Source organism: Armigeres subalbatus, unplaced genomic scaffold (assembly GCF_024139115.2).
Source record: "Armigeres subalbatus isolate Guangzhou_Male unplaced genomic scaffold, GZ_Asu_2 Contig1208, whole genome shotgun sequence".
NCBI lineage: Eukaryota > Metazoa > Arthropoda > Insecta > Diptera > Culicidae > Armigeres > Armigeres subalbatus.
Window position 1 is genome coordinate 52,709 of NW_026941966.1, and position 9,650 is coordinate 62,358.

Consider the following 9,650-nt stretch of genomic DNA (forward strand, 5'->3'; position numbering starts at 1 on the left):
AACCAATCCAAACCAATCCAAACCAATCCAACCAAACCAATCCAAACCAATCCAAACCAATCCAAACCAATCCAAACCAATCCAAATCCAATCCAAACCAATCCAAACCAATCCAAACCAATCCAAACCAATCCAAACCAATCCAAACCAATCCAAACCAATCAATCCAAACCAATCCAAACCAATCCAAACCAATCCAAACCAATCCAAACCAATCCAAACCAACCAAACCAATCCAAACCAATCCAAACCAACCAAACCAATCCAAACCAATCCAAACCAATCCAAATCAATCCAAACCAATCCAAACCAATCCAAACCAACCAAACCAATCCAAACCAATCCAAACCAATCCAAACCAATCCAAACCAATCCAAACCAATCCAAACCAATCCAAACCAATCCAAACCAATCCAAACCAACCAAACCAATCCAAACCAATCCAAACCAATATCCAATCCAAACCAATCCAAACCAATCCAAACCAATCCAAACCAATCCAAATCCAATCCAAATCCGATCCAAATCCAATCCAAATCCAATCCAAATCCAATCCAAATCCAATCCAAATCCAATCCAAATCCAATCCAAATCCAATCCAAATCCAATCCAAATCCAATCCAAATCCAATCCAAATCCAATCCAAATCCAAATCCAATTCAAATTCAATCCAAATCGAATCCAAATCGAATCCAAATCCAACCCAATTCCAATCCAAATCCAACCCAATTCCAATCCAAATCCAATCCAAATCCAAATCCAATCCAAATCCAATCCAAATCCAATCCAAATCCAATCAAAACCAATCCAAATCCAATCCAAATCCAATCCAAATCCAATCCAAATCCAATCCAAATCAAAGCCAAATCCAATCATTCAATCCAAATCTAATCATCCAATTCATATTCAATTCAAACCCAATCCAATTACAATCCAAATCCAATCATCCAATCCAAATCCAATTGTTTTCCAAATCCAAATTGAATCCAAGTCCAGATCAAATTCAATCAAAATTCAATACTTCTTCTTCTTCTTATTGGCATTACATCCCCACACTGGGACAGAGCCGCCTCGCAGCTTGTTCATCAAGCAGTTCCACAGTTATTAACTGCGAGGTTTCAAAGCCAGGTTACCATTTTTGCATTCGTATATCATGAGGCTAGCACGATGATACTTTTATGCCCAGGGAAGTCGAGACAATTTCCAATCTGAAAATTGCGTAGACCGGCACCGGGAATCGAACCCAGCCACCCTCAGCGTGGTTTTGCTTTGTAGCTGCGCGTCTTACCGAACGGCTAAGGCTTCTAAAATGTAAATCAAATCAAATCCAATCACAATCCAATTGAAATCTAAACAAACCCCGAATACAACAAAAATTCAGTCCAAATTCAATCCAAATCCATTTTAAATCTTTATTAAATTTATTTATATTAAATTACGTAAAGCTTAGGGGAGGGAGGTGGTATGCCCAAATCGTGACAATCTATACAAAAAAATCTGATGTTTCACACAAAAAGTAGGATATAGTGGTGAGGGAGGGGGATCGTATTTAATGGATCATCCCTTATTGTTCATATGCCTAGCGGGATACATTTCATAACAGCACCGAGTTATACCTATCTATTTGTGAAAAAGGTGGTTGTCAATACATATATAGATTACACACACACGAGTGTATTCTTTATTTTACGTTAATAGATAAATTTTCCTTTCTAAAAGATTAGTCTATTCATAGGTTTCATTTTCGATCTTCACCCCTTCATGTATAGAGAGCTGTTCGGTAGATTCTTCAGGTTCCTGATAAACAGACTGTTGGTTATCACTTTCCATTGTCTCGTCAATAATGTCGAAAATTCTTCGTTTAAACTTGCGTTTTTGAATCGGATTCATCCGCCGCATGTCGTCTTTCAAACTAAGAAGAAACAACTCATCTGATTTCATGGTCAAATCATCGTACACGTAACCCCCATATTCAGCTTCCGCTGCCGACGCTCTATTGTGATTATAGTTGGATTTTACGACTTCAGTGGCAGTTTCCCGTGGTTTACGCCTCCGGATAAAATCGGTACGCATCTGTTGCTCTTGTGGATCAGTCTGCGGTTCTTGATAACTTTCAATCAGAACCTGTGGCTCCGATGGCGTTCGAGACGCTGATGGATCATCGGATTCCGTATCAGTCGGTTCCATCTCCATCATAACGGCTATGTCCTGCTCGTCATCTTCCAGTTCGATTGTACCATCTTGATGCTTCTTTGGTAGCCTCAATAATGGCAACAGAAACTGCAACTCTTCGCTCAGATAATATTCTTTTTTGGGGGCGGGACCTACACTCCCGAACAAGTGTCTTCGGAACACGGTGCGAATATTTTTCCATCTTAGTTTACAGTCTTTAACTGAAAATTACAAAAAAATAAGGATTTTACATATTTTTTCATATGGATCTACATATCATTAATCGCAAGTTAAAGCAATATTATTTATTCTCCCTAAGCTTTTTCTAGTTCAAGAAGCTGCGTTTTGTGCATCTTCTTCAAGCGAAACATAATAAATTAGCTTCCAGTCTTGTGAAGTTTAGGAAAAAAGTATTTTTCATTTAATTTTTTAATATTTTTTAACAACAATTTGAAGCACATAATCGATGTAAAATCATGCAGCTACTTTATATCGTTAGGCTACCTTTAGGTCAATCTGCTGTGATTAATGATGCGGTTCAATTTGCCCCTATAGAAAAGTAATAAGAATCGCTGTGAGCCACAGCTTCCTCACCTGGTGCGTTGAAATCAGCTGATATTTCTCTCCATGCAATCTCCGTTTCTGTCCTGCTCGAATAACCGGTATTGGTATAATCGTACAGGCAAGGATATCTTCTAACCGTTCGAGCAAATCGAACGTTCTCCTGCTGTTCCACCACGGACATCTTTTCACCGTTAAACTAATCGCGAAACTTTAATTTGACTCAATTTCCATCGAACGATCGCAGGGCAAACACCGCCGGCCGGCAACTGTACTTGGCTTGTTGTTTGTGAGTCAACTAAATTGATGCTCGCCCGACAACCGAACTCTATGCGTTGTTTGGTAGGTAGAGAGAAGACGCGACCGTAGTTGCCAGCAGCAGTCGGCGTTGCCTGGTTTAGTATTGGTTTGGTCGATTTCCCCTTTTCAAGCGATAGCAATGCGAGCGGCACGGCAGTTGCCATGAGTTTACAACTGAAGCGTGGTGGTGTGTGTAGGTATGGCAGACCAGCATACTCTTTTCATGGAACGATTCAGAAGGCAATTGGCAATAATTGTATAGCAATTGATTGGGTTATTTGTCTGGGAGTGCGATGTATACACATCCCAACGAGTTTTGGGTCAACTAAGCGCTCATCAATCTGCGTTCTAAATCAGCATCAATTTTGAGTTCAATGTCTACATCATCTGCAGAGGATAAAGACAATGTTGCTTTCCATTTTATCTGCCACAAACATGGAGAGGTAATTGTTGTGAACTTTTCTAACTCACAACTTGTTTATTTCTGAAGTAAAACACAAATCATGTCAACAGATGGTTAAGTTTATGTCTAAACATTGATAACTAATACTTAATTAACCAAAAACATCATCGAAAATCTCTTAATGCGCTGCTGGTGATCATTGTCCTATTCTGTTGCTGTTTGGGACAAACGCTTATTGCGAGTTGAGTTGGTCCCAACATTTACAAGAGAGGACAATGTTGTTGTCATTTGCAATGTTATTATTTTACATTCCCTGATTATATTATATTATATTATATTATGTTATATTATATTATATTTTATTATATTATATTATATTATATTATATTATTGTATATTATATTATATTTTATTATATTATATTATATTATGTTATATTATATTATATTATATTATATTATATTATATTATATTATATTATATTATATTATATTATATTATATTATATTATATTATATTATATTATATTATATTATATAATACTATATTATATTATATTATATTATCTTGCCGAAAATTTGAATAAAATTCAGTCTGAATGTAATATTAAGTTTATTATCATTTTTTTGTTTTTCAAAACCCGGGTAGATTTATTCAATAAGTTCAATAACACTACTGAAATAAAGATAAAATGGTTAAATTCAACTCATTCTATCATTCAATTAATGTTTGTCTTTATTATAGAGATTTGCAGCCCTCGGCTGGGTCATCTTTGATAGTATAATAAGAATGTTGTGTATTGTCCAAACGAGCATGAAGTCACGATTTCAATAAAAGTATTAAGAGATGTGATGCCAAAATGCCAATATTTTGTATTGCGTTTTTTGGTATAACGGACAAATTTGCCATTTTATCGTCTCAAAAGTATCATTTTTATAGATCGTTATAAAAGCGTAGTCAGAGGAAGCCTGGGGAGTGCCATCGACCCCCCACATCCCCTAAATGGTGGAAAGATTGAATTGGTATGGAAAGGAAATCCCTTAAACATGTGCACTTTATGATCCAATCATATTCAGAAATAAGTGGTTGACATTCAAAAGATTCCCAAAAAATTATTTGGGAATCCTGAATCCTTAATATATGAAAGTTCAAAAAAACAGCAGGGACAACAACAGCGGGCAGCAGGGACTATGTCCAAGGGCTTGACGATCCCTCCCCAGGCCATCTGCGAGTTGTGGGGCTTGCCTAGGATGTGGTGGGGTTTGACAGTGGGCCCTGTTAAACCTCTATAAAAAGCTGCATGTATCCGCAAGTAGGCCCCACCAAAGCGACCGTGTGCCGCTCAAAGCGCACAAGCCCAAGTCCTGGTGTTAGGTGGGACGCTAAACAGCCCTGACACGACGGCCCTCCGACGAGACAGGAGGTTTGCGCTGGCCCAATAAGCCGCCTAGAAAACCAATCATTACGAACAATATAAGAGATAATGCGACTCGATATAATCGGCAAAGACCTAGGCGACGAATACAGGATCACGATTGGAAGCTTGGAACATGGAATTGCAAGTCGCTAGGTTTCGCAGGTTGCGACAGGATGATCTACGATGAATTACATCCCGCAACTTCGACGTCGTGGCGCTGCAGGAGATTTGCTGGACAGGACAGAAAGTGTGGAAAAGCGGGCATCGAGCGGCTACCTTCTACCAAAGCTGTGGCACCACCAACGAGCTGGGAACCGGCTTCATAGTGCTGGGTAAGATGCGCCAACGCGTGATTGGGTGGCAGCCAATCAACGCAAGGATGTGCAAGCTGAGGATTAAAGGCCGTTTCTTCAACTATAGCATCATCAACGTGCACTGCCCACACGAAGGGAGACCCGACGACGAGAAAGAAGCGTTCTACGCACAGCTGGAGCAGACATACGATGGATGCCCACTGCGGGACGTTAAAATCGTCATCGGTGACATGAACGCACAGGTAGGAAGGGAGGAAATGTATAGACCGGTCATCGGACCGGATAGTCTGCACATCGTATCGAATGACAACGGCCAACGATGCATAAACTTCGCAGCCTCCCGCGGAATGGTAGTCCGAAGCACCTTCTTTCCCCGCAAAAATATCCACAAGGCCACATGGAGATCACCTAACCAAGAAACGGAAAACCAAATCGACCACGTTCTAATCGACGGTAAATTCTTCTCCGACATCACGAACGTCCGCACTTACCGCAGTGCAAGTATTGAATCCGACCACTACCTCGTTGCAGTATGCCTGCGCTCAAAACTCTCGACGGTGTACAACACGCGTCGAAGTCGGACGCCGCGGCTTAACATTGGGCGGCTACAAGATGGTAGACTAGCCCAGGAATACGCGCAGCAGCTGGAAGTGGCACTTCCAACGGAAGAGCAGCTAGGCGCAGCGTCTCTTGAAGATGGCTGGAGAGATATTCGATCCGCCATTGGAAGCACCGCAACCGCTGCACTTGGCACGGTGCCCCCGGATCAGAGAAACGACTGGTATGACGGCGAATGTGAGCAGTTAGTGGAAGAGAAGAATGCAGCATGGGCGAGATTGCTGCACACCGCACGAGGGCGAACGAGGCACGATATAAACAGGCGCGGAACAGACAAAACTCGATTTTCCGGAGGAGAAAGCGCCAGCAGGAAGATGGAGACCGTGAAGAAACGGAGCAACTGTACCGCGCTAATAACACACGAAAGTTCTATGAGAAGTTAAACCGTTCACGTAAGGGCCACGTACCACAGCCTGATATGTGTAAGGACATAAACGGGAACCTTCTTACGAACGAGCGTGAGGTGATCCAAAGGTGGCGGCAGCACTACGAAGATCACCTGAATGGCGATGTGGCAGACGAAGATGGCGGTATGGTGATGGACCTGGGAGAACGCGCGCAGGACATAATTCTACCGGCTCCGGATCTCCAGGAAATCCAGGAGGAGATTGGCCGGCTGAAGAACAACAAAGCCCTGGGGTTGACCAACTACCAGGAGAGCTATTTAAACACGGTGGTGAGGCACTGGCTAGAGCGCTGCACTGGGTCATTACCAAGATTTGGGAGGAGGAAGTTTTGCCGCAGGAGTGGATGGAAGGTGTCGTGTGTCCCATCTACAAAACGGGCGATAAGCTGGATTGTAGCAACTACCGCGCAATCACATTGCTGAACGCCGCCTACAAGGTACTCTCCCAAATTTTATGCCGTCGACTAGCACCAACTGCAAGGGAGTTCGTGGGGCAGTACCAGGCGGGTTTTATGGGCGAACGCTTCACCACGGACCAGGTGTTCGCCATTCGCCAAGTACTGCAGAAATGCCGCGAATACAACGTGCCCACACATCATCTATTCATCGACTTCAAAGCCGCATATGATACAATCGATCGGGACCAGCTATGGCAGCTAATGCACGAACACGGTTTTCCGGATAAACTGACACGGTTGATCAAAGCGACGATGGATCGGGTGATGTGCGTAGTTCGAGTTTCAGGGGCATTCTCGAGTCCCTTCGAAACCCGCAGAGGGTTACGGCAAGGTGATGGTCTTTCGTGTTTGCTATTCAACATCGCTTTGGAAGGGGTAATACGAAGAGCAGGGATTAACACGAGTGGTACAATTTTCAATAAGTCCGTCCAGCTATTTGGTTTCGCCGACGACATAGATATTATGGCACGTAACTTTGAGAAGATGGAGGAAGCCTACATCAGACTGAAGAGGGAAGCTAAGCGGATCGAACTAGTCATCAACACGTCGAAGACGAAGTACATGATAGGCAGAGGTTCAAGAGAAGACAATGTGAGCCACCCACCGCGAGTTTGCATCGGTGGTGACGAAATCGAGGTGGTAGAAGAATTTGTGTACTTGGGCTCACTGGTGACTGCCGAAAATGACACCAGCAGAGAAATTCGGAGACGCATAGTGGCTGGAAATCGTACGTACTTTGGACTCCGCAAGACGCTCCGATCGAATAGAGTTCGCCGCCGTACCAAACTGACAATCTACAAAACGCTAATTAGACCGGTAGTCCTCTACGGACACGAGACCTGGACGATGCTCGTGGAGGACCAACGCGCACTCGGAGTTTTCGAAAGGAAAGTGCTGCGTACCATCTATGGTGGGGTGCAGATGGCGGACGGTACGTGGAGGAGGCGAATGAACCACGAATTGCATCAGCTGTTGGGAGAACCATCCATCGTTCACACCGCGAAAATCGGACGACTGCGATGGGCCGGGCACGTAGCCAGAATGTCGGACAGTAACCCGGTGAAAATGGTTCTCGACAACGATCCGACGGGCACAAGAAGGCGAGGTGCGCAGCGGGCAAGGTGGATCGATCAGGTGGAAGATGACTTGCGGACCCTCCGTAGACTGCGTGGTTGGCGACGTGTAGCCATGGACCGAGCCGAATGGAGAAGACTCTTATATACCGCACAGGCCACTTCGGCCTTAGTCTGATTAAATAAAAATAATAATCAAAAAAACTAGAAAGATTTCGGGCTCGAGAATTCTCCTTGACATATCTTTAGTCTGTTTGAAAACCCTTTATTCAATTGTGAAACTCAATAATAACAATCATACTATATTCAGTATTGTGGATTTTTTTTTGTTACAAGATTCTTGAACTAGTCTTAATATTTTTCTAACCATTTCTAAAATATATACTTTTTAAAATCATTAACCACTCTTCGGATTATTTTTTGTGATGCTCGAAGTTGTTATGTTCTTTATGGCGTTGTCAATTTATTCTAGGATACCAAAATCTGGAATTAACTTTGAAAATGAAATATTAGTTTTAGATATTAATAATGTTTTTCTAAAACCCAGTGTTCTATACCACACTCCATATTTCAATGCTTTTTAAGAACCTACCTACCTGGATACCTGGTTGGCTACAGCATCGATACACCTATGTCTGGCGTATTGTAGAGCTCCATAATCGTCGGACTTAGGCGATGTTCCTCCAGTTTCCCTGAACGTTCAGGGTCCCCAGGTCCGATTCCACTGCGTGCAGCCAGCGTGTTCGTGGCCTTCCACGAAGTCGCCGGCCCCTATCTGGTTCTCTGTTGAATATTGTTTTCGCTATTCTTTCTTCTGACATTTTCACTAAGTGACCAGCCCACTTACCGTAAAAGGCCCTATTTGCAGCAGCAATACGTCTTTTCACTTCACGGGAAACGTCATTGTCACATGTCACAAGCGTTTCAAGTAAACTAATTCTTCAACAACTTCAAACACATCCACATCAAGCACTACCTCAGCATCAACACCACTTGGTCTTCGTCTATCTCTACCTGCCACCATGTACTTTGTCTTGGTAGAGTTAATGGTAGAGCCTATCCTCGCCGTCTCCCTCTCCAGTGGGATAAAAGCCTCCACTACTGTTCTGCGATCGATTCCAATAAGGTCGATGTCGTCCGCGAAGCCCAGGAGTATATGCGACCGTGTGATGATAGTGCCGTTCCTCTGCACGTTAGATTTCCTAATAGCGCCTTCGAGTGCAATGTTGAACAATAAATTCGAAAGTGCATCACCCTGATTCATTCCGTCTAATGTCACAAGCGAGGTTGACACTTCGTCTGCAATCCGAATACTTGATTTCGAGCCATCCAGCGTTGCACGTATCAGTCTAGTCAGTTTCGCCGGAAAACCATATTCGGACATTATTTGCCACAGCTTATTTCTTTCTACTGAATCGTACGTTGCTTTGAAATCAATGAACAGATGGTGAGTCTGCAAATTGTACTCCCGGAATTTATCAAGGATCATCCGCAGGATGAACATCTGATCCGTCGTTGATCGGCCCTCACGAAAACCTGCCTGGTAGCCGTGGACGAAGGACTCCTCAAGCGTTCTCAGTCTGTTAAACAGGATACAGGCCATCCAACCAGCCGGCAGGCAGTTCTTCATCCTCTCATATTTTCTGGATAATGTGGTGTATTGATTGATGCAGCTGCTCACTTCCGTGTTTGACCGGAATCTCGTCCTTTCCAGCAGCTTTACTGTTTTTCAGCTCGTTTAGAGCCTTCTCAACCTCGTCTAGCGTTGGTGGTTTCACAGCTTGACCGTCGCCGAATATCCATTGTCCATCCTGCTCCTTAATACTTAGTCAATCAAGCTCAAGCAAGCCCAAGCTCGCCTGGTTGCCGGCCGAGGCTCTTCAAAATGTCGTTGACATGATGCAAGACTTTTTCCTGCAGCTCTTTCT

The 9,650-nt window shown here is 43.2% G+C and overlaps 1 protein-coding gene across 1 annotated transcript; it reads right to left on the reverse strand.

Moving 5' to 3' along the window:
- Positions 1 to 1,530: 1,530 nt before the first annotated feature.
- Positions 1,531 to 3,213, reverse strand: LOC134202409 (uncharacterized). Its single transcript, XM_062677412.1, has 2 exons — positions 2,767 to 3,213; positions 1,531 to 2,393 (listed from the first exon to the last, which is right to left on the reverse strand). Exons 1-2 carry the CDS (start codon positions 2,915 to 2,917, stop codon positions 1,726 to 1,728), a joined length of 819 nt encoding a protein of 272 aa, XP_062533396.1. The 5' UTR covers positions 2,918 to 3,213; the 3' UTR covers positions 1,531 to 1,725.
- Between the last annotated feature and the right edge of the window lie 6,437 nt (positions 3,214 to 9,650).

Bases quoted from the DNA above. Each gene is read 5' to 3' on its own strand.
- LOC134202409 (XM_062677412.1), bottom strand. From the start codon at position 2,917: ATGTCCGTGGTGGAACAGCAGGAGAACGTTCGATTTGCTCGAACGGTT. The intron at 2,394-2,766 runs GTGAGGAAGCTG...TGTAATTTTCAG, and splicing joins AGCTGATTTCAACGCACCAG to TTAAAGACTGTAAACTAAGA.